The sequence below is a fragment of the Bombina bombina genome, chromosome 2, assembly GCF_027579735.1.
Source record: "Bombina bombina isolate aBomBom1 chromosome 2, aBomBom1.pri, whole genome shotgun sequence".
Lineage (NCBI taxonomy): Eukaryota > Metazoa > Chordata > Amphibia > Anura > Bombinatoridae > Bombina > Bombina bombina.
In genome coordinates, this window is record NC_069500.1 from 38,850,976 (window position 1) to 38,877,110 (window position 26,135).

The window sequence follows — 26,135 nt, forward strand, 5'->3', positions numbered from 1 at the left end:
CATGAAAATTTATTTTGGCCTAGACTGTCCCTTTAACAAAAGGCTCAACAAATCTGTTCAAAATCTAGGAGCTACAAAATTATTTTCAAAAATAAATCTTTATTAGCACTATTTAGTGACTATATAGTGCTAATAAAGATATATATTTTTGTATGGCATCCCTGATCAGGAAGGCTTTCTTTCCTTGCACCACTGGTTTCATAAAGATATTTGCACCTGAAACCCTATTAGAGGGACAGGACTTACAGCTCTGTCCAGTACAGATGTCTAAATGGAGTTATGGCCCAGTGTCTGAATGTTATCTCAACCAACATTTTAGAGATTATATCTTCTGTTTAAAGATAGATTGCATATTGACCAGGTTCCAAACTTGTTTTGACCCAAAGGAAGCTTGTTATTATCGTTTATGGTTCATGCTAATTTCTCATTTAATATGCACATAGTGCAGAATTATATAACCTCTTAGCGACAGCTTTCAAAATCAAAGAATTTTAGAGATTTTAGCTGTCAAAGTTGCACTTACCTGTTCTTCTTTACATGATCTTCTGATTAGGTCTTCTTTTTCAAAAGCTCTTTTCTAAAAAAAAAGGGTCTTTGGGTATATTTATATATATTTGGGGCTCACATAAATGCACCATTATTTACACCAGATAATCAGTATTACCACAGTGAGCACCTGGCTATTAAAGCAACATGAAACCTAATTTTGGTTTTTCTTTCATGATTTAGTAAGAGCATGTCATTTTAATCAACTTTCCCATTTACTTCTATTATCTAATTTTTTTAATTATCTTGGTATCCTTTGTTAAAAAGCATGTCTAAATAGGCTCACTAGCTGCTGATTGGTGGCTGCACATAGATGCCTCGTGTGATTGGCTCACCCATGTGCATTGCTATTTCTTCAACAAAGGATATCTGAAGAATGAAGCAAATTAGGTAATATAAGTAAATTGGAATCTCTATCTGAATCATGAAAGTAAAAATGTTGGGTTTCATGCCCTTTAAATCATGAGCTTTAAAACGAGCGGTTTTAGGTTTCTCTAGGCCGTTTGATAGCCTATTTAAGTGCCTAGAGACCCCCAGCCGACAACAAGTTTTATATTAACATTTGGGGGCCTTAAGGGTGCTGAGATAAAGAGTTTTTTTTATACTTTTCCTCCATCCATCCTGTCACATGTCACAGGGGAGCACTTCTGGGGTTTGGTGCGATTTCGCTGGCATCCCTGGATTCCCAACACTATATGACTTGCTCAGCAACCTTGTAAACAGTACATGGGGGCACATTCGGCTCCAAAAGTGCCCCCAGAATGACGACACCTGGTCCCAGCAGTATATTTGTTCTCCTGATATAGTTCTGCTGTTCAGCAAAGGATACAGAGAGAACAAAATATTCTATTATACAGGTGAATTAAAGGGACATTAAACCCACATTTTTTTCTTTCATGATTCAGATAGAAAATATAATTTTAAACAACATTCCAATTTACTTCTATTATCTAATTTGCTTCATTGATATACTTTTCTGAAAAGCATATCTAGATAGGCTCAGTAGCTGCTTATTGGTGGCTGCACATAGATGCCTCGTGTGATTGACTCACCCATGTGCATTTCTATTTCTTCAACAAAGGATATCTAAATAATTAAGCAAGTTAGATAATAGACGTAAATTGGAATGTTGTTTAACATTGTATTCTCTATCTGGATCATGAAAGAAAAAAATTGGGTTTAATGTCCCTTTAATAGACTTTTTATCTTCCTTTTTAAAGAGGTTAAAACCCCAAATTATTTTGATTCATATAGAAAATACTAATGTAAATGATATTCCAATTGACTTTTATTATTCAATTTGTTTTTATTCTTTTGTTATGCTTTATTGAAAAGCATACCTAGGTAGGCTTAGGAGAGCTGGCTTACCTATGCGTTCAGCTAGCTCCTAGTAGTTTAGTGTTGGTCCTTCAATAAATGATACCAAGAGAATAAGGCACATTGGATAACATAAGTAAATTGGAAAGCTGGTTAAACATTGCATGCTCTATCTGAATCATGAAATAAACATTTTGTCCCTTTACACTTTCACGACAACTCTGAACAAATCGGGTGAGCCAATGACAAGAGGCATATATGTGCAACTACCAATCACCAGCTAGCTCCCAGCAGTGTATTTCTGCTCCTGACCTTTCCTATGATGCTCTTTAACAAAGGATACCAAGAGAATGAAACTGATTAAATAAAAGAAGCCAACTGCTTTGCATGTTCTATCTGTATCCTGACCATTTTATTGTGACCTTCCTGTCCCTTTTTGTCAGGCTGGTGACCTGAGGCTTGTACAGCCCTAGCCCAGACCATGTAGGGGAATCCCCTTTCATATCTATAGCAGATGTTATACTTAGTACTGGCATAGCATCCTGTGGCCTTTTTATTCTTAATCTGCTAGCAAATGAAGAGCAGGCTTGTGAATAAACCTGACTGCGTCTTCGGTAATGACAGGCAAGAGTTTCATGATCTCCCTGCTCCACCAGACTTTATTGGGTTCATTTGTGAAGTCATCAATGCTCAGCTGTGAGGTTGTGAAATGCTGGGCTTTTTGCTCATCATGTGTATTATATAAGACTGTATACACACTCATTGTGTCTAATGTATAGCACTGGCCATATGATCCTGTGTAACAAATACAATACAGTAATTAGAAGCTGCTTTCAAGGTTCATGAAACCCAATTTTTTTTCTTTCTTTCATGATTCAGATAGAACACCTTTGTTAAAAAGCAGGAACGTAAGCCTAGGAGCCGGCCCATTTCTGGAGCACTATATAGCAGCAGTTTTGCAAGAGCACTAGGGGGCAGCACTATTTCCTGCCATGTAGTGCCCCAGATGCTACCTAGGTATTTCTTCAACACGAAATATTGTGGGAATGAAGCAAATTTGATAATAGAAGTAAATTGGAAACCTGTTTAAAATACCCTTTCATATGATAGGGGTGTCTGTTCTATTATCAATGTGCTGGAAATGTATCCACAATAGCGCTTTATGTTGTAGAAGGGCTAAATTAGTGTATCTTAATATCTATGTGTAGGAAAAGAGCCGCTCTTCTTTAGTTGTAGGAGTAAGATCTAATTTTAAATGGACTGCCATTATTAAAAGGAGGAGGAGAATATGTGCGCAACATTTATATACGTTATATATATATACATGCTTTAATTAATAGTAGGAGCTGTGTATAGCTTATCGGGCAGTATTAAGTGACTGTAAGGATGAGGTTGATGAAAAGGGAACCTCTCGTGGAGACAACGTATGTGTTGCTATAGTGAAGGGTTAGCGGGTAATATGCTAGTTGGGGCTATGGTCTCTTCTTGTGAGGGATACTAGAGGGAGTATTTATGTGTATATCTGACTGTGCGGGGGCAATGAACAGCTCAGGGAGAGACGTGGTATGTCATGTTTTACTAGCTTAGCCTGCCTGACCTGAAATAATTCTCTTTCTTAATCTCAAAAGGGCACCTGCTAGGATGAACCCTTAGGAGTCCTTCTATATTAAGTATATGAGTGCTATGTGGTCACTTGTTTTCACCTAGTACTGTGGGTATATAAACTATATAGAGGCATGATAGTGGAGTACATAAAATCACATTATCCAGGGGTCATTTGTGTGGCATTAAATATAATATAGACCTAATCTTTCCCCATGTCACACACAGCTAGGATATTATACTTCTAAAAGAGCTGCAATGGAACAGCAAGCTGATAGAGGCTGTGCTTACAGATATGGGAGCTGGGGATTGGGGGAAGACAGCGACAGCATGGCAATTAAAGTAAATACTACAGTAAGTAAACAAAGTTAGTCCCTCATGTACATTCAAGTACGCATCAATATGGACCACTTATCTTTTATATGGTGCAGGAACTGTATAGATAATCCGAGTATAAGTACTTTAGGGTATGCTGATAAAAACACTAAATATAAATATACATGAGATCCGAGGCATAGGTAATGCATACGGCCACATATTAAACAATACAAATTCTGAGCTTGAGTCACACATGCTAAACCCTTCTAACATATTTAAAAAAAAATAAAGAATACAGAACTACTACTAAACTTGCGTCGATTATATCGAGAGATTAAGGAGTGTTTTAAATTCATCCCACTCCTGATCAGAGACTGTATTGTGTCAGCGCATTAAGTAAGATAAGGTAGGTCCCTCATGCTAGCATGGCGGGCGGGTGTTTTAGGAGACGCATAGACTGAGGCCTCCAAGCCAAATAAGTCTCAATCCGCAACATACGCCCCTTAAGTAATTGGAGAATAGGCTCTGAAACTCGTCCCAGGGAGTCGGCCGTGTCTCTCTCGTCAGAGGCCAGAGGTGAGTGAGCGGGTATCTGTGCTTCCGTGGGACGTAAGGCCCGGGGAGTCAATCATGCTGTATGTCTGCGTCCAGCAAAGGTATCTTGGCCCTTGGTGCATCGGGGCTGGTGAGTAGATCTTTCCATATGTCCCCATCTAGGGAGGGCGATGCCCAGGCGAGGCTACACACAATTCAACTTACATCATTATTTCCTGAACAGTTATCCGGAGCCACGTCAGACCCCGCTCCTAGCGGTGGTAATGACTGCAGAGCTGGGGAGGTATCCTCTGTCAACTCCGTGAGTTCCGGGCCCTCTCTTATAAGACTCCCTATGTAGTTCTGTACATGTGCTCCCCTGATGGCCACGGTGAGATCAGCAAATCTCCTTTCATACTTATTTGCGAGCTCCATTAGTAAGGCATGGGTGTCAGGGTGCTTCATCTTGAGCCGGCAGTGAGAGGATCTTGTTGAACCCCACTATGTGGAGGGGACTAGCAGAATTGATAATTGAAGGCCCGGCACCACTCGTTATGTCGGTTTGATCTTGTGCTCGTTGCAGCAAGGAAATGTTAATATCAAATTAGACCTTCAGATATTGGGGATCTTGTATAGAGGATACAAATCTATTAATTAGTAGGATTCTAAAGATAATTGAGAAGATTGTTGTATTAGATCCAGAGCAGCAGTGGAGTGCGACCTGTCATGGCGCCGGCTAGACACTCACCCTGGTTACATTTATTTAGTTTTTTTAAAAACATTATTATGCAGGACATGTTTGACAACTCACTGGCTTATAGAAGAACACGCACCACAACATTAAAACTAAATGATATATTCTGTAGTGTTGTTTTATTTGCTGTCAGATTATGAGCATGTAAAGTAACCAAGCAATTATTTTCAAACTGAAAGCCCCCCCAATTTGTATTGTACATTAGAGACTGTGTACTCTCTGTAAAATTGGTTTCCAAATAAAGGGGCACTTTTACACTAGATTTTTCTTTGCATAAATGATTGTAGATAATCCATTTATACAGCCCATCTGGGAGTGTTTTTGTAACAATGTATAGTTTAACTTATTTTTTAAAAACATTGTGCTGATTTTCAGACTTCTAACCAAGCCCCACAGCTCTAGATGTGTACTGATGTCTACAGATTCCTACTTGCAGGGGGAGGGGTCTTCTTGCTTTCTATAGTAGTGTCTATTGCATGGTTATATGAAAATTGGTGTATACTGTCCCTTTATTGAGTTTCCAGTGACTTGTTATATCAGCTGCAGAATATAAAATTGAATCTTATCACTGTCTGTTTATACAAAAGTCAATACTGAGAGCAATTGGAAATTGACATTTTAATACTTATCCCTCTAACCCCCCCCCCCCCCACACACACACACACACTGGGAGGGTCATTTCTTTGGCAGCTTCTTCTTTACGCAGCTTTTCTATAACCAGTACACAAGTACTAACATTCTCAGTATAGATGGGAATAAAACAGGTAAAGGCAGCTATTTCAAATTACAAAATAAAGGTAAATGAGCTATTTGTAAACAATTTAATACACACCGACAGCTAAAATGGATCACTCAGAATACATTAAAGTGTGTGTGTTGGGGGGGGAGATTTTTACACAATAAACGCCTGTTCAAATGGACATAATACCCATTTGCTAAATCACTTGAAAGTTATGCAGCATAACTGTAAAAAGCTGACAAGAAAATATCACCTGAACATCTATGTAAAAAATTAAGATATTTCACCTCAAAATGTCTTCAGCTCACCAGAGTAAGTGCTTTGTAAACAGTTATACTTCAGCTGCTGCCCAGCTGCATGTTTTTTTTTAAAAATACAGCCAATCAGCAGTGCTGAGGTCATGCATTGCTTTGCTGTGATCTCATGAGATTTCACTAAAATCCTGTGAGTTTTCATAGTAAACTTCCTTAAACTGAATAGGGAAATAACATGACTGTGCCTGCACATGCTATATGCATGCTTCCTTGCAAGTCCATTGGCTGCTTAAAGTCCCTTTTAAATTTTTTGTAGTGTGAATACTTAGGAAATTGTGACGTAAAATATCTTCTTACATAGAGATAAGAGGCAGAAATTTAGAGGTTATAAAGTATATTAATTTAACAATGTTAGTTGTTCAAAGCTGGGGAATAGGCGTTATCTATCTTTTTAAACAATAAACATTTTGGTGTAGACTGTCCCTTTTTAAAAAAGAAAAAAAAAGTGGAAAATTACTGATCTAAAGCTTATTTTCCTTCATGGGTAGACAAATTTGTATGACGCTTAGGAGCCTGCCGCACATTATTTTAGGTGCCGGGGAAGCTAGGAACCAGAGGTCAAATTTGTACTGTTATGCTGCAGAGTACATTGTTTTGTAAGCTTGCACTATAGCCTTGACGTCTCCATTCATTGTAGTTTATTTTATAAAATACTGTAATTCATATTCTGGTTTGTTGTTGCAAACTAAATTTATGCACCTAGAAACACCTAGATTTTTTTGTAACAATGCTGGGAAATGCTAGTTTTCAATTAACATTTGTTATGCTGGTAGTTACAGGTTTAGACTAGTCCTTTTCTGTTCTTACATAATCCTGTTTAGCCCTATTACCGCTATTTACTTTGGGGTTTTGATATCTAATAATGGTGTTTTTTCTTTTGCCTTAGTCTGAATGGGATCATGCTGCTTACAAAAGAAGAAGGCTTCTCCCTGAGAAGAAATCCGTGTTGTATTATATAAAAGGTAGAGAGGTGAAGACAGAAAATGACTGCAGCTACCGCCGCCTGTTGCGTGGATATGCCGCTCAGAGCCTGCCCAGCATCCTTAAGGAGAGGGAATTTCAACTTGGGACTCTGAACAAAGTCTTTGCTTCTCAATGGCTTAACCATCGCCAAGTAGTGTGTGGAACCAAATGCAACACTGTATGTTCATTATTTACGGATTACAGTATTGTATTATTTGAATTATTAGCAGTGCTTGACGAATATGTTCAAAAATTAGGAGCCAGTAATAATATTTAGGAGCCAGGCATATTTTTAGGAGCCAGACAGTTGGATTTGTATATAGACATATGGAGAATAACCCAAAAAGTTAGGACCCAGGGGTAATATTCTAGGAGGCAGTAGCTCCCAGGCTCCTGGGTTTGTCGAGCCCTGTATTAGGATGCAATATTATAAAGGTGCATGGGAGAGAACAAGCGGGTACATGCCCTATTCTCACACACACACGCACACATGGAATTTCATTAGAAATCAGATAAACTGTATAAGGATAAAAATGTAGCCAACATTATAATAACAGCCATAAGTAATTTGTAGCATTGGTTTCATGGGATTGGCACCTTTTAGAATCCGTGTACGTATTTATCTGTTCAATTTGTGATAATTGGTAAGATTGTATGTGCAATTCCATGTTAAGATGTCACCTTCTTAGCTTAAAGGGGAAAAAATACATTTTTTATTATAACATATTTCTGCAGTCTTTCAATAGATTAACATATCAACAGTCTGAACTATATTAGAACAAATTAACACCTTGTTTGCTGTACATTTCCCCTGAACACTTTCCTGATTTGGAAGAGCTAGTTTAGATTAGAGTCTGCAGAATGATAGGTTTGGCAAGTCTCATTGTGTTAACAAAATTTCCATTGCATGGCTTCAGAAGAAAAGGTAACAAACTGTAAATTAGGGAAGGTTATGCTTGTGAAGTCTACATTGTGTTGTTTCAGTTTTCAGGACTGGAAAATTTACTTTACAAGAAAAAGGGAGCAGAATAAATAAGGATATTGCAAATGTGTTTTACTACGCAGTACGCAGCATTAAGCATTTATATAACAATCTTAAAGTGTCTGTTTACGTCTACTTATTTTCCAAAGTTATATTGTTGTTCATTTAAGTGTTTGGCACATGACATTTAAATATGGATTGTAGCTATTTCTGTGCCCAGAAAAGTGTCTGATGTTCTTTATAGTTTTAATTGTTTGTTTCTATAGTTTGCATTGCAAACCTGCTATTATTTTGTTTCATGACTGTCAGTACCAGAAAGCATGTTCATCTTTTCATGCTGACCCATTTTCTTCTATATTTCTTTACCCAAGTGTTTTTTATATATACTTTTTATATTGATTACAGTAGTGTGTTTTGTAGTTTTTGTTCCTGCCAGTCTTGTTCTCTTTGGTTATAACTAATTTACTAATTGTTTGCAAGGTGGTTATTTCTTTGCCCTTGTATAGGTCTCCAAAGTTAGATGGTCACAGTAGCCAAACAGTTTGTCTACTAACCCTGTAGTAGGTGATCAGGTTAAGAACTCCTCTACTAGAGTAAGACGTTGTGCAGTCCATAAATATGATGCCAACACACAGATTTTCTTTCTGTTATGGAACATTAGAAATAGCAGCTGGACAAACCTTATAAATCATAATTATGTAATTATTATTTATATTTATGTGCAAACACTTGTCTGACTCCTGAAACGAGGTTGCTTGTTGCATCCTTAATATTCTTTCTAACTGTTACATTTGGGGGGAAAAAGCCTCCTTACCACAGTAAGTCCACAGGTTTTATTATTATTTTAGTTAAAAATATGTAGCTAAACCTATGTTCTCGAGAAGAAGATACTGGCATAAGTGAGCTTGCTGAGGTCCAAATTTTATTTTTACAGCCGTTATCAATGCATAAAGAGGTTATTGGCTCTCAATAAGTTTTGGTCTGATATTTACTAGTCTTGCATTGAAAATCCATTTGTGCTTCAAATACTAAATTATGCTGGTTTAAAACGTTTCTATTTTCTGAGGGTGTTGTGACGTTCTTTTACAAGTTTATTTAAAGTGTGTTTTTAGCAGGTTTGGATGAAATGAATATTTAGTACAGTGTTTGCATCTCCTTTCAGTTGTTTGTGGTAGATGTACAGACTGGCCAGTTGACAAAAATACCAATCTTAAAAGACCGTGAGCCTGCCAGCGTAATCCCCCAGAGCTGTGGGATTCACGCCATTGAATTAAACCCCTCAAAGACTTTGCTTGCTACTGGAGGTGACAACCCTAACAGCCTTGCCGTTTATCAGCTGCCGACCCTGGATCCGGTGTGTGTGGGTGATGTAAGTATTTGTATTATGACAAATAACACATACAAATATGGAAGAGTAGCAACTCTGTTTAATCTACTTGTATGGTAAAGGAATTAAGTCAGAAATGTTTTAACACGTTACTTGTGTCAAACCTAAACTCCTTTTGCTCCCTTGTAATGAACATCTTGTTGAACAAGTGCCTTCTGCTGGAACCTTTGTTGGTCTATTATAGTTAGGAATGGGTGTAAGTATAGAGGGGTACACAGGATTTCCCATGATGCCCTGGGCTAGAGCTGTACAAGCCTTTGGTCACCAGTCTAACAACATTTTTTAAAGGGACAGTACGTTTTAAATAAACTTTACTGAATATGATATAGCATGCAACTTTCCAGTAGTTTCCATTTATTAAATTTGTTTTGTTCTTTTGGTATCCTTGGTTGAAGAGCATACATTGGTAGGCTGAGAAGCAGCAATGCACTATTGGGAGCTAACTGGTGATTGGTAGCTTTACCTATATGCTTTTTTTCATTTGCTCACGTAATGTGTTCAGCTAGGTCCTAGGTGTGCATTGCTGCTCTTTCAACAAAGGATACACAGAGAATAAAGCAAATTTAATAACAGAAGTTAATTGAAAAGTAGTTTAAAATTATAATCCTGAAAGAAACAAATTGGGGTTTCATGCCCCTCTGTTATCCCAAATTTAATGTAGATTGGTTTTGTTGGTTTTTTTACAAAAGGGCAAACCATTTTCATTCTGATTTTGTTAAACCCTAGTTCAGACAGTGGCGGATGATTTGGCATGCGCAGATCACAAAACGCCAATACGTCCCTTTAAACACATTTAGAGAGGGACACTAGTGCACAACCTACAAGCTCTTAACAAATTAGTGCATTTCATTTTTGCCTTAGGATCTTAATAGAAAGTCATTAGTTACAGTGCTCTTTACTGGCAGACACAATACCAGTGCTTCATGATACTAATTATTTCTTCATATTTAAGGATGGGCACAATGACTGGATATTCTCCATTGCCTGGATTAATGACAACATGGCAGTTTCAGGTGAGGTTGGTGACTTTAATTAAATATAAATGTAACTGTTATTATATTTCTATAAAGGAATATCAGTACTTCTGCTTTCTGCACATTAATGTAGTTTGTTTTTGTGGACTGAATCTGCACTTTTCTGCCCTTGGGTCTGTATAAGTTTTACCCTAAACTGTAGCAGCCATAGAGCAGGGATTCACAGATTTGGGTTTTAGGGGGAAATGTCCTTGATGCTGTATCTTTGTAAGTGTGAGACAGTGTGTAATGATGCCTATATGTAGTTCTGTGTTTACTGTATTATCAGTGCCACAGGAGTATAAATACAATCATTGGTTATATCATATGATTGGCATAAGCGGACGTTAAACAGTAAATACATCTCATGCCACCTCCCTCTTGTGGAGCCTAAGGTTACTTCATGTATCTGAAGGAGAGCTCAGCACTGCAATATTTCCACGTGGCTCACCCATAACTAGAGAGAGGCAGGAAATAACCTCAATACTATGCTTATAAAATGTACCTTTTATTCTTACACTTCAGATAGCAGCAGACTAAGGTGGCTTTCTGGGTCTTCTGTTTTGCATGGATAATAAAACTATTCCAACAATGATATAGGGAAAAAACTTTGAGATTTAGAAAAATATTGTTCTGCAAAAATTGGAGCCACTTTGGAACGATATTAAATCATTTACTTCAGAATTAGAGGTAGTTTTAAAGAGACTTACTAATGCTCTAAATATTAACTGCACATCATTAGTGACTTTATTTTACTGTGTTTAGCCCCTGCAATGGGGTTAAACACATATGTCCTACTCAGGATCCCCAAACATTGCAGCTTCTGAGCAGAAAACAGTTTGTAATTGGTGGCTTTGTTCAGCTCCCGCTCCTGATTTGGCTTTAGCACATAGTAAACTAGGGTCAGTAATGCAACATGTTACACATTGAGCAGGTTATATTTGCTTTAGAATGTCCTTTACACAGCTGGTAGTTTTACAATGATTATACTTAATGGAGGATTTCAGTTCTCATCAGTGGTATATAAAGTGATTCTCATGAACTAAAGATGACAAATCCTAAGAAATAAGTGTGTTGTATCACAAACGTGTCCATCTGTCTAATCTGTCTGCTTGGCCGTCTTTAGGTTCTCGTGATGGATCCATGGGACTTTGGGAGATAACTGAGGAAGTGCTGAATAAAAGTGATTTTAACCATGGTCTTTCTCGAGTCCCAGTTTATGCGCACATTTCTCACCGGGCACTGAAGGATATCCCTAAAGACAACAGTAATTCCATTAACAGCAAAGTCCGAGCGCTGGCATTCAATCATAAGAACAAGGTGTGTTTGAGAAAAAAAAATTCCTTCGTTTTTACTAATCTTTCTGTCTGATTTTTAACACGGCTGTCCTCATAGCAGCTATAAGTGATAACATCAGTAATATAAGGCTGGAAGGGAGCACTGCTCACAGTACATTAAGGTACCAGTTATTTTAGTTTTTTTCCTTGGAAGAAAGTGTAGCTCACTAGAGAACAGATTCTTGAAGTAGAGAAACCCAAGACTGATAGCAACATTTTTTCTGAACCACATACACATCAAATTAATCTGTTTTCAGCGTAATTTCCTTGTATTAGTTTCTAGTTTCACACACGTGTGTCTGCGTCACTTTAATAAGTACAATGTGTATTTTGAAACAAACTCTCAAGCTTACATTTGATGAGGTGTGCAGGGATAAGCGATGGGTTGCTCTTGAAGAGGGCTTAATAAATATAAATAACTTGAGCACCCAATGTTAGATAATTAAACGTGATAGATGTGACGCAATAGAATCCAATTCTTTAATAGATAAATCCTTAAAGGTCTGAGACACTTTGTTTATGTTCCCCCCTCTCTCCATTACCCCCCTCTAATGCATCAACGCTTCTATATCTCCAAGTCTATGTATTGAAGAGGAATCTACCCCTATTTAGTTTTCCCAGTAATAAACGACAAATTTCTTAGAACAGTCACAGAAATCACATCACTTTTCTTCTGCCATATTTTCAATTACACCATTTTACTTTGCTCACCCTAGCAAGAGGAATTTGATCATAGTTCTATGTTCCATACAACCTAAGACACAATGCACAATCTTTCTTATAAAATATTTTCTGACCTCTCAGGCCAATCTGTTTTTCTCCTGGGAGATATAACTGTATCAATCAATTTCTATTGACCGATGGGAACAAATATTTATTTTCACAAACAAATCCTCCATTTCAGCATCTGTATTGGAAACTAATTACAGATTGTTAAAGGGACAGTATACTGTAAAATACTTTTTCTCCAACATTGGTGTGTCCGGTCCACGGCGTCATCCATAACTTGTCGGAATATTCTCTTCCCCAACAGGAAATGGCAAAGAGCACAGCAAAAGCTGTCCATATAGTCCCTCCTAGGCTCCGCCCACCCCAGTCATTCTCTTTGCCGTTGCACAGGCAACATCTCCACGGAGATGGTGAAGAGTATGTGGTGATTAGTTGTAGTTTTTTATTCTACTATCAAGAGTTTGTTATTTTAAAATAGTGCTGGTATGTACTATTTACTCTGAAACAGAAAAAGATGAAGAGTTCTGTTTGTGAGAGGAATATGATTTTAGCAGCAGTAACTAAAATAGTTTGCTGTTTCCACATAGGACTGTTGAGATGAAATAACTTCAGTTGGGGGAAACGGTTAGCAGACTTTTCTGCTTAAGGTATGACTAGCCATTTTTCTAACAAGACTGTGTAATGCTGGAAGGCTGTCATTCCCCTCATGGGGACCGGTAAGCCATTTTCTTAATCAAACAGAATAAAGGGCTTAATGTGGGCTATAAAACTGGTAGACATTTTTATGGGCAAGATCGATTGCTTTATTTGGGCTTTTTATAAAGATTGATGTTGATATTCACACTTATAAAATTTGGGGAATGTTTTTTAACGTCAGGCACTGGTTTAGACACCTTTTCAGTCAGGAAGGGCCTTCCCTGTAGTAGGCTGAGCCTCATTTTCGCGCCATTACTGCGCAGTTTCTTTTGAGAGCAGGACATGCAGCTGCATGTGTGTAGGTCTGAAAATATTTGAAAAGGTTCCTAGAAGGCTTCATTTGGTATCGTATACCCCCTGGGTTTGGTAAAGTCGCAGCAAAGGCTGTAGCTGGGACTGTAGAGGGGTTAAAACTTTAACCGACTCTGGTTTCTTCATTTTAAGGGTTAAAGGTCTCAAATTTGTGGTGCAATGCTTTGAATGCTTTAAGACACTGTGGTGAAAATGTGGTTAAATTTGAACAATTCCTTCATAGTTTTTCACATATTCAGTAATAAAGTGTGCACTGTTTAAAATTTAAAGAGACGGTAACGGTTTTGTTTAAAAACGTTTTTTGTACTTTATTGACAAGTTTAAGCCTGTTTAACATGTCTGTGCCTTCAGATAAGCTATGTTCTGTATGTATGGAAGCCAATGTGTCCCCCCCTTCAAAATTGTGTGATAATTGTGCCATAGCGTCCAAACAAAGTAAGGACAGTACTGCCACAGATAGTAAAGTTGCCCAAGATGATTCATCAGATGAAGGGAGTAGACATAGTTCTACATCATCTCCTTCTGTGTCTACACCAGTTTTGCCCACGCAGGAGGCCCCTAGTACTTCTAGCGCGCCAATGCTTATTACTATGCAACAATTGACGGCTGTAATGGATAACTCCATAGCAAATATTTTATCCAAAATGCCTGCATATCAGAGAAAGCGCGATTGCTCTGTTTTAAACACTGTAGAGCAGGAGGGCGCTGATGATAATTGCTCTGTCATACCCTCACACCAATCTGAAGGGGCCGTGAGGGAGGTTTTGTCAGATGGGGAAATTTCAGATTCAGGTAGAATTTCTCAACAGGCAGAACCTGATGTTGTGACATTTAAATTAGAACATCTCCGTGCACTGCTTAAGGAGGTGCTATCTACTCTGGATGATTGTGACAACCTGGTCATTCCAGAAAAATTGTGCAAGATGGACAAGTTCCTAGAGGTTCCGGTGCACCCCGACGCTTTTCCTATACCCAAGCGGGTGGCAGACATAGTGAATAAGGAGTGGGAGAAGCCCGGCATACCTTTAGTTCCCCCTCCTATATTTAAGAAAGTATTTCCTATGGTCGACCCCAGAAAGGACTTATGGCAGACAGTCCCTAAGGTCGAGGGGGCAGTTTCTACACTAGCCAAGCGCACTACTATTCCTATCGAGGATAATTGTGCTTTCAAAGATCCTATGGATAAAAAATTGGAGGGTTTGCTTAAAAAGATTTTTGTACAGCAAGGTTACCTCCTACAACCTATTTCGTGCATTATTCCTGTCACTACAGCAGCGTGGTTCTGGTTCGAAGAACTAGAAAAGTCGCTCAGTAGAGAGACTCCGTATGAGGAGGTTATGGACAGGGTTCACGCACTTAAGTTAGCTAATTCCTTTATTTTAGATCCCGCTTTGCAGTTAGCTAGATTAGCGGCGAAAAATTCTGGGTTTGCAATTGTGGCGCGCAGAGCGCTCTGGCTAAAGTCTTGGTCAGCGGATGTATCTTCCAAGACAAAATTGCTTAATATCCCTTTCAAGGGTAAAACTCTTTTTGGGCCAGAATTGAAAGAGATTATCTCAGACATCACTGGGGGTAAGGGCCACGCCCTCCCACAAGATAGGCCTTTCAAGGCCAAGAATAAGTCTAATTTTCGTTCCTTTCGCAATTTCAGGAACGGACCGGCCTCCAACTCTGCAGCCTCTAGACAAGAGGGTAATGCTTCGCAAACCAAACCAGCTTGGAAACCGATGCAAGGCTGGAACAAGGGTAAGCAGGCCAATAAACCTGCTGCTGCTAACAAGACAGCATGAAGGAGTAGCCCCCGATCCGGGACCGGATCTAGTAGGGGGCAGACTCTCTTCGCTCAGGCTTGGGCAAGAGATGTTCAGGATCCCTGGGCACTAGAAATAGTTTCTCAGGGTTATCTTCTGGAATTCAAGGAACTACCCCCCAAGGGGAAGGTTCCACATGTCTCACTTATCCTCAAACCAAATAAAGAGACAGGCATTCTTACATTGTGTAGAAGACCTGTTAAAAATGGGAGTGATACACCCAGTTCCAACCGTGGAACAAGGCATGGGGTTTTACTCAAATCTGTTTGTGGTTCCCAAAAAAGAGGGAACTTTCAGACCAATTCTGGATTTAAAGTTCCTAAACAAATTTCTCAGAGTGCCATCGTTCAAAATGGAAACCATTCGAACGATTTTACCTACAATCCAGGAGGGTCAATTTATGACTACCGTGGATCTAAAGGATGCGTATCTACATATTCCTATCCACAAAGATCATCATCAGTTCCTAAGGTTCGCCTTTCTGAACAAACATTACCAGTTTGTGGCTCTCCCATTCGGGCTAGCCACTGCTCCAAGGATTTTCACAAAGGTACTCGGGTCCCTTCTAGCGGTTCTAAGACCAAGGGGCATTGCAGTGGCACCTTACTTGGACGACATTCTGATACAAGCGTCGTCTCTTTCAAAGGCAAAGGCTCACACAGACATCTGGCCTTTCTCAGATCTCACGGATGGAAAGTGAACATAGAAAAAAGTTCCCTGTCTCCGTCGACAAGAGTTCCTTTCTTGGGGACAATAATAGATTCTTTAGAAATGAAGATTTTCCTGACAGATGTCAGAAAGTCGAAACTTCTAAACGCTTGTCAAGTTCTTCACTCTGTTCCACGACCTTCCATAGCTCAGTGCATGGAAGTAGTAGGGTTGCAGCAATGGTCATAGTTCCTTTTGTGCGAATTCATCTAAGACCATTACAACTGTGCATGCTGAAACAGTGGAATGTGGACTATACAGACTTGTCTCCAGTGATTCAAGTAGATCAGAAGACCAGAGACTCACTCCGTTGGTGGCTAACCCAGGATCACCTGTCCCAGGGAATGAGCTTCCGCAGACCAGAGTGGGTCATCGTCACGACCGACGCCAGTCTAGTGGGCTGGGGCGCGGTCTGGGACTCCCTGAAAGCTCAGGGGCTATGGTCTTGGGAAGAGTCTCTGCTCCCCATAAACATTCTGGAACTGAGAGCGATATTCAATACTCTCAGGGCTTGGCCTCAACTAGCAAAGGCCAGATTCATAAGATTTCAATCAGACAACATGACGACTGTTGCTTACATCAACCATCAGGGGGGAACAAGGAGTTCCCTGGCGATGAGAGAAGTGACCAATATCATAAAATGGGCGGAGGATCACTCCTGCCACCTATCTGCGATCCACATCCCAGGAGTGGAAAACTGGGAGGCGGATTATCTGAGTCGTCAGACATTCCATCCGGGGGAGTGGCAACTCCACCCGGAGATATTTGCCCAGTTGACTCAATTATGGGGCATTCCAGACATGGATCTGATGGCATCTCGTCAGAACTTCAAGGTTCCTTGCTACGGGTCCAGATCCAGGGATCCCAAGGCGACTCTAGTGGATGCATTAGTAGCGCCTTGGACCTTCAACCTAGCTTATGTGTTTCCACCGTTTCCTCTCATTCCCAGGCTGGTAGCTAGGATCAAGCAGGAGAGGGCCTCGGTGATCTTGATAGCTCCTGCGTGGCCACGCAGGACTTGGTACGCAGACCTGGTGAATATGTCATCGGCTCCACCATGGAAGCTACCTTTTGAGACAGGATCTTCTAGTACAGGGTCCATTCGAACATCCAAATCTAGTTTCCCTCCAGCTAACGGCTTGGAAATTGAACGCTTGATTTTATCTAAGCGTGGGTTTTCGGATTCTGTAATAGATACTCTGGTACAAGCCAGAAAACCTGTAACTAGAAAAATTTACCATAAAATATGGAAAAGATATATCTGTTGGTGTGAATCCAAGGGATTGTCATGGAGTAAGATCAAAATTCCTAGGATCCTTTCCTTTCTCCAAGAAGGTTTGGATAAGGGATTATCAACGAGTTCTCTAAAGGGACAGATTTCTGCTTTATCTGTCTTGTTACACAAACGACTGGCAGCTGTGCCTGATGTTCAAGCTTTTGGTCAGGCTTTGGTCAGGATCAAGCCTGTTTACAGACCTTTGACTCCTCCCTGGAGTCTGAATTTAGTTCTTTCAGTTCTTCAAGGGGTTCCGTTTGAACCTCTACATTCCATAGATATTAAGTTACTATCTTGGAAAGTTCTGTTTTTGGTTGCTATTTCTTCTGCTAGAAGAGTTTCTGAATTATCTGCTTTGCAGTGTAATCCGCCCTATCTGGTGTTCCATTCAGATAAGGTTGTTTTGCGTACTAAACCTGGTTTCCTTCCAAAGGTTGTTTCCAACAAGAATATTAACCAGGAAATAGTTGTGCCTTCTTTGTGTCCGAATCCAGTTTCAAAGAAGGAACGTTTGTTACACAATTTAGATGTTGTTCGTGCTTTAAAGTTCTATTTAGAAGCAACAAAGGATTTCAGACAAACGTCTTCTCTGTTTGTCGTTTATTCTGGCAAGAGGAGAGGTCAAAAAGCTACTGCTACCTCTCTTTCCTTTTGGCTGAAAAGCATCATCAGATTGGCTTACGAGACTGCCGGACGGCAGCCTCCTGAACGCATCACAGCTCACTCTACTAGGGCTTTGGCTTCCACATGGGCCTTCAAGAACGAGGCTTCTGTTGATCAGATTTGTAAGGCAGCGACTTGGTCTTCCCTGCACACTTTTGCCAAATTCTACAAATTTGATACTTTTGCTTCTTCGGAGGCTATTTTTGTTAGAAAGGTTTTGCAAGCCGTGGTGCCTTCTGTTTAGGTAACCTGATTTGCTCCCTCCCTTCATCCGTGTCCTAAAGCTTTGGTATTGGTTCCCACAAGTTATGGATGACGCCGTGGACCGGACACACCAATGTTAGAGAAAACAGAATTTATGCTTACCTGATTACTTTCTCCAACGGTGTGTCCGGTCCACGGCCCGCCCTGGTTTTTTAATCAGGTTTGATGAATTTCTTTAACTACAATCACCACGGCACCTTATGATTTCTCCTGTTTTTTCTCCTGTCCATTTGTCGAATGACTGGGGTGGGCGGAGCCTAGGAGGGACTATATGGACAGCTTTTGCTGTGCTCTTTGCCATTTCCTGTTGGGGAAGAGAATATTCCCACAAGTTATGGATGACGCCGTGGACCGGACACACCGTTGGAGAAAGTAATTTATCAGGTAAGCATAAATTCTGTTTTCCCTTAATGTGTTTACAATTGCTTTTTTTACCAACTGCAGAGTAAAAAATGTATGAAAATTAGCCTTTTAAGGTTTATTTGTGTATATTAAAGCTCTGATTTTGTGTTTTGAAGCCACAACCTAATAAAATGGGTTGAGCTTGTAGGTATAATCAGACCTCATTACTTTATCACATTGTGTTCATATACCTGCTTCTTTATCTTATATCTGTCCATAAAACAATCACCAGTAATTGGAGAGAACAATGGAAAATTAACATTTTATTACCTTATCTCTGCTATAGCCCACTGGGAGTGTAATCTCTTCTGCTGGCTGTGTTTACAAAGCTTATCTATAGCTTGGACCTGCGGCCACAAACTTTCAGAATAGGTGGGGATACCACATGCTAAATCAACTATTTAAAATGCCAATATAAAGGTAAAGGAGCTACTTGTAAACAATTTAATACACTCCAGCAGGTAAAGTGGATCATTGAGAACAAATTAAATGGGAGAAAAATTTTCAGTAAACTGTCCCTTTAATGAGATGGTACCTCACACAAGAAATTTCTGGAGGGATGGTGAGGGTTCTCTCTATCACAGCTGGTGAGACTGAGATGATAAAGCCATACTGGGCCGAGATTTGATCTCTTGTAAGTCCAAATTATCCTTATATAAAATCATGACAAATTGTGCCAAATGTCTTATCCCCTTTACTGGAAACAGACAACATATGCTTAAAATTGAAATCTACATTATGTTAAAGCAGGCTAGATTTAAATGGTATTATATGAATATCTGTCAACAGTTCACTTACAACCACTGAGCTAGCACACAATAACTGGTGTTTAATAGATTAAACTGACTTTGTGTTTAATGTGCAAAGCCTTTTTTTGTTGTTGTCCCAAACAGGAACTGGGTGCTGTCTCCTTGGATGGTTATTTTCACCTTTGGAAAGCAGAACACACCTTAGCAAAGGTAATTATAGTTCTCTGATGCATATCTTCTCTTCCTTGTAAATGACTAGCCGTGTTATCAATATTTGGTGTCTACAGAACTGTATTTCTTAGTAAACCTTTAAAATCCAACACGTCTTAATTTGTTTTGTACAGTAAAGGTTAAAAAACTGCATCATACATACAATGAAATATCACTATTTTACTAGTCAAGGGAAAAAAGTGATATAAAATGATGTTGGTTTTGCAAGGTTTTTAAACCTGATATCAAAAGGTTAAAACTGCAGTTATTGCACTAAATTGATTTTGTTATACATTAATAGTATATATTAGCAGATTAGGTACTGAAAATACCTACTTACAAAATGTAATGCACTAAACTGTCACCTGTTTAATGATCTATAAAACATCATGGTTTCCTTTGTTCAAAATCATTCCTTTTTATAGGGCTGTGCAATTAATCACAATATCCGAATCTCAAGAGGCTGCAATTTATCAAAACAAAACTGGCTTGCTACATTTAACCACCAATCAAAAAGCACTTTCCAGGTGTTGAACCTAAAATGGGCCAGCTCCTAAGCTTACATTCCTGCTTTTTCAAATAAAGATACCAAGAGAACAAAGAAAAATTTATAGTAGGAGTAAATTAGAAAGTTGATTAAAATTGCTGCTCTATCTGAATCACGAAAGAAAAGATTTGGGTTTAGTGTGCACAGTCTTTTATATTTACTCTTTATGAGTCACCGGCTCCTACTGAGCATGTGCAAGAATTCACAAAATATACGTATAGGCATTTGTGATTGGCTGATGTCTGTCGCATGATACAGGAGTGGAAATAGACATAACTTTCAAATGTGTCCGAAAACAATCTACTACTCATTTGAAGTTTAGACAAAGTGCTATTGCTTTGTCTTTTTTGCTTTGTCTTTTTATGATGCATTTGTTGATTATGCAAATCCACTGTATTTACTAGTCATTTAATTTGTTGCAGCAAGCATCTTTCAGGGGGGGCAGAACACGAAGTGTCACCGCACAGCAGTAACCGCTGCCATTTTACCTTCCCCGTGGGGTTTGTTCTGCCTGTCGTGAGGTGCGCTGCACACTAGTAAGGTGGCGTCCTGGCTGAGCTTTTTTGTCCACATGGTGGTTGATCAGTTAAATGCATTTTAAATGCAAAATGTATGTTAAAAAAATGATTTCAATAAAATTGTAATTAAAATCGCAATCATTTATTCCCCCGCCCTCCATATTGCACAGCCCTTATACCAAAGTAGGCTCAGGACCAGCAATGCATTAATGGGGGAGCTATTTGCTGATTGGTGGCTATGCACATGCCTCTTGTCATTGGCTCACCAGATGTGTTCAGCTCCCAGTAGTGCATAGCTGCTCTGGAGCTGATTTTGCAAATATGTGAGCAACAGTCCAATAATAAAATGCTCTAACACATTAGTGTATTTTCTTTTTGCATTTTTATTTCCCTATAAGAACATAATAGGATTTAATATTATTTTCTGAAGTGATGTTTCTGTGTCTATTGTAACAACATAATGCGCATAACCTATTTAATATGTGTTTTCCTTCTCTCAATTTGAAGCTGCTTTCTACTAAACTGCCATACTCCAGAGAGAATGTATGTCTGGCCTATGGTCTGGAGTGGTCTGTGTTTGCAGTGGGGTCACAGGCCCATGTGTCTTTCCTGGACCCAAGACAACCTCCGCAGAATGTGAAATCTGTGTATTGCAGAGAACAAGGCAGTGGTAAGCTAACGTCTTGTAGATCTACTCAGCACGCTGGTTGTCTAGGGGAACATGACTTAGAAATACTAATGAAAAAATATTATTTACTATAACTTGGATGAATTAATGACTACACAGTTTAAAGGGACATTGCCATTTTTTTTATTTATGCACCATAGTAATTCATTTAGCATTGCAGAATATTTCCATACAAAATGAATGTTTTAAATGCCTTTTTAAAACTGTCATAAAAGGAAATAGGAAATTAATAGGGAGATATAGTGCAATTTAAAGGGACAGCCTACTTGGAAATGTTTGTATAAAAAGATAGATAATCCCTTTCTTACCCTTTTGCATAACCAACACGGTTATATTAATACACTTCTTACCTCTGTGATTACCTTGTATTTAAGCCTCTGCAGACTGCCCCCTTATTTCAGTTCTTTTAACAGACTTGCAATTTAGCCAATCAGTGCTGACTCATAAATAACTCAACGGGATTGAGCACAATGTTATCTAATGCCACACATAAACTAGCGCTTTCTAGCTGTGGAAAACTGTCGAAATGCACTAGACAAGAGGCTGCTTTCAAGGGCTTAGAAATTAGCATATGAGCCTACTTAAGTTTAGCTTTCAACTAAGAATACTAAAAGAACAAAGCAAATTTGATGATAAAAGTAAACTGGAAAGTTGTTTAAAATGACATGCTCTATCTGAATCATGAAAGTTTAATTTTGACAAGACTGTCCCTTTCTCTTGTTAAGTGTATCCAGTCCACGGATCATCCATTACTTATGGGATATTAACTCCTCCCCAACAGGAAGTGCAAGAGGATTCACCCAGCAGAGCTGCTATATAGCTCCTCCCCTAACTGCCATTCCCAGTCATTCTCTTGCACCCAACGAATAGATAGGATGTGTGAGAGGACTGTGGTGATTATACTTAGTTTCATACCTTCAATCAAAAGTTTGTTATTTTATAATAGCACCGGAGTGTGTTATTCCTTCTCTGGTAGAATTTGAAGAAGAATCTACCTGAGTTTTTCTATGATTTTAGCCGGAGTAGTTAAGATCATATTGCTGTTTCTCGGCCATCTGAGGAGAGGTAAACTTCAGATCAGGGGACAGCGGGCAGATTAATCTGCAAAGAGGTATGTAGCAGCTTATTATTTTCTGACAATGGAATTGATGAGAAAATTCTGCCATACCGATATAATGTAAACTCAGCCTTAAATGCAGTAGCAGCAACTGGTATCAGGCTGTCATGTATGTATATTTTACACTTCAGTATTCTGGGGAATGGCACTTCACTGGAATTATACTGTATGCATAAAACTTTAGCCTAATTTGCAGGGACTAGCAACAGGCTTTTTAATAACACTCAATTTATTAATGTTAAACGTTTTTTGCTGGCATGTAAAATCGTTTAATTTTCTGAGGTACTGGGTGAAAAAATGTTTTGGGCACTATTTTTTTCCACTTGGCAGTCGTTTTATTTAATTTATGACAGTTTACTGATCTCTCTCACTGTTATGTGTGAGGGGGAGGGGCCTTTTTTGGTGTTTTTGCTACGCATCAAAAAATTCAGTCAGAAGTTTGTCTTCCCTGCATGATCCGGTTCATCTCTACAGAACTCAGGGGTCTTCAAAACTTGTTTTGAGGGAGGTAATCACTCACAGCAGAGCTGTGAGATTGTAGTTGACTGTGATAAAAAAACGTTTATTTCTGTATTTTTTTTTTTTTTCTGCTATCAGGGTTAGTTATCCTTTGCTAATGGGAGCAATCCTTTGCTAAAATTGTGTTTTTTACAAAGATTTGATGCTATAACTTTTCAGTTTATTAATTTTCAACTGTCATAACTTTTTCTGTGCTTCTTATAGGCACAGTACGTTTTCATATTATAGTAAATTACTTGAAAAGTATTTCCAAGTTGCTAGTTTATTTGCTAGTGTGTTAAACATGTCTGATTCAGAGGAAGATATCTGTGCTATATGTGCTAAAGCCAAAGTGGAGCCCAATAGAAATTTATGTACTAACTGTATTGATGCTACTTTAAATAAAAGTCAATCTGTACAAATTGAACATATTTCACCAAACAACGAGGGGAGAGTTATGCCGACTAACTCGCCTCACGTGTCAGTACCTGCATCTCCCGCTCGGGAGGTGCGTGATATTGTAGCGCCGAGTACATCTGGGCGGCCATTACAAATCACATTACAGGATATGGCTACTGTTATGACTGAAGTTTTGGCTAAATTACCAGAACTAAGAGGTAAGCGTGATCACTCTGGGGTGAGAACAGAGTGCGCTGATAATATTAGGGCCATGTCAGACACTGCGTCACAATTTGCAGAACATGAGGACGGAGAGCTTCATTCTGCGGGTGACGGTTCTGATCCAAACAAACTGGATTCAGATATTTCAAATTTTAAATTTAAGCTGGAAAACCTCCGTGTATTACTAGGGGAGGTGTTAGCGGCTCTGAATGATTGTAACACAGTTGCAATACCAGAGAAAATGTGTAGGTTGGATAAATATTTTGCAGGTACCGGCGAGTACTGACGTTTTTCCTATACCTAAGAGACTTACTGAAATTGTTACTAAGGAGTGGGATAGACCCGGTGTGCCGTTCTCACCCCCTCCGATATTTAGAAAGATGTTTCCAATAGACGCCACCACACGGGACTTATGGCAAACGGTCCCTAAGGTGGAGGGAGCAGTTTCTACTTTAGCTAAGCGTACCACTATCCCGGTGGAGGATAGCTGTGCCTTTTCAGATCCAATGGATAAAAAGTTAGAGGGTTACCTTAAGAAAATGTTTGTTCAACAAGGTTTTATATTGCAACCTCTTGCATGCATTGCGCCTGTCACGGCTGCAGCAGCATTTTGGTTTGAGTCTCTGGAAGAGACACTTGAATCAGCTCCATTAGATGAGATTACACACAAGCTTAAAGCCCTTAAGTTAGCTAACTCATTTATTTCAGATGCCGTAGTACATTTAACTAAACTTACGGCTAAGAATTCCGGATTCGCCATTCAGGCACGCAGAGCACTGTGGCTAAAATCCTGGTCAGCTGACGTTACTTCTAAATCTAAATTGCTTAATATACCTTTCAAAGGGCAGACCTTATTCGGGCCCGGGTTGAAAGAAATTATCGCTGACATTACAGGAGGTAAAGGCCATGCCCTGCCTCAAGACAGAGCCAAACCTAAGGCTAGACAGTCTAATTTTCGTTCCTTTCGTAATTTCAAAGCAGGAGCAGCATCAACTTCCTCTGCACCAAAACAGGAAGGAGCTGTTGCTCACTACAGACAAGGCTGGAGACCTAACCAGTCCTGGAACAAGGGCAAGCAGGCCAGGAAACCTGCTGCTGCCCCTAAGACAGCATGAATCGAGGGCCCCCGATCCGGGATCGGATCTAGTGGGGGGCAGACTTTCTCTCTTCGCCCAGGCTTGGGCAAGAGATGTCCAGGATTCCTGGGCGTTAGAGATCATATCTCAGGGATACCTTCTAGACTTCAAATTCTCTCCCCCAAGAGGGAGATTTCATCTGTCAAGGTTGTCAACAAACCAAATAAAGAAAGAGGCGTTTCTACGCTGCGTACAAGATCTTTTATTAATGGGAGTGATCCATCCGGTTCCGCGGTCGGAACAAGGACAAGGATTTTACTCAAATCTGTTTGTGGTTCCCAAAAAAGAGGGAACTTTCAGGCCAATCTTGGATTTAAAGATCCTAAACAAATTCCTAAGAGTTCCATCGTTCAAAATGGAAACTATTCGGACAATTTTACCCATGATCCAAAAGGGTCAGTACATGACCACAGTGGATTTAAAGGATGCTTACCTTCACATACCGATTCACAAAGATCATTACCGGTATCTAAGGTTTGCCTTTCTAGACAGGCATTACCAGTTTGTAGCTCTTCCATTCGGATTGGCTACGGCTCCGAGAATCTTCACAAAGGTTCTGGGTGCTCTTCTGGCGGTACTAAGACCGCGAGGAATTGCGGTAGCTCCGTACCTAGACGACATTCTGATACAAGCTTCAAGCTTTCAAACTGCCAAGTCTCATATAGAGTTAGTACTGGCATTTCTAAGGTCGCATGGATGGAAGGTGAACGAAAAGAAGAGTTCTCTCTTTCCACTCACAAGAGTTCCCTTCTTGGGGACTCTTATAGATTCTGTAGAAATGAAGATTTACCTGACAGAAGACAGGTTAACAAAGCTTCAAAATGCATGCCGTGTCCTTCATTCCATTCAACACCCGTCAGTAGCTCAATGCATGGAGGTGATCGGCTTAATGGTAGCAGCAATGGACATAGTACCCTTTGCACGTCTACATCTCAGACCGCTGCAATTGTGCATGCTAAGTCAGTGGAATGGGGATTACTCAGACTTGTCCCCTACTCTGAATCTGGATCAAGAGACCAGAAATTCTCTTCTATGGTGGCTTTCTCGGCCACATCTGTCCAGGGGGATGCCATTCAGCAGGCCGGACTGGACAATTGTAACAATAGACGCCAGCCTACTAGGTTGGGGCGCTGTCTGGAATTCTCTGAAGGCTCAGGGACAATGGAATCAGGAGGAGAGTCTCCTACCAATAAACATTCTGGAATTGAGAGCAGTTCTCAATGCCCTTCTGGCTTGGCCCCAGTTAGGTTCATCAGGTTTCAGTCGGACAACATCACGACTGTAGCTTACATCAACCATCAGGGAGGGACAAGAAGCTCCCTAGCAATGATGGAAGTATCAAAGATAATTCGCTGGGCAGAGTCTCACTCTTGCCACCTGTCAG

At 39.7% G+C, this 26,135-nt stretch overlaps 1 protein-coding gene across 1 annotated transcript in view; it reads left to right on the forward strand.

The window, feature by feature from the left end:
• The window catches only part of DCAF12 (DDB1 and CUL4 associated factor 12), a 63,282-nt gene that overhangs the window by 12,690 nt on the left and 24,457 nt on the right, over window positions 1-26,135 (forward strand). Inside the window, exons 2-7 of the mRNA XM_053701040.1 lie at window positions 7,011-7,265; window positions 9,232-9,438; window positions 10,409-10,469; window positions 11,596-11,789; window positions 19,561-19,626; window positions 21,199-21,361. Coding sequence (XP_053557015.1) covers window positions 7,011-7,265; window positions 9,232-9,438; window positions 10,409-10,469; window positions 11,596-11,789; window positions 19,561-19,626; window positions 21,199-21,361 — 946 coding nt within the window. The remainder of the gene's footprint in view (window positions 1-7,010; window positions 7,266-9,231; window positions 9,439-10,408; window positions 10,470-11,595; window positions 11,790-19,560; window positions 19,627-21,198; window positions 21,362-26,135) is intronic.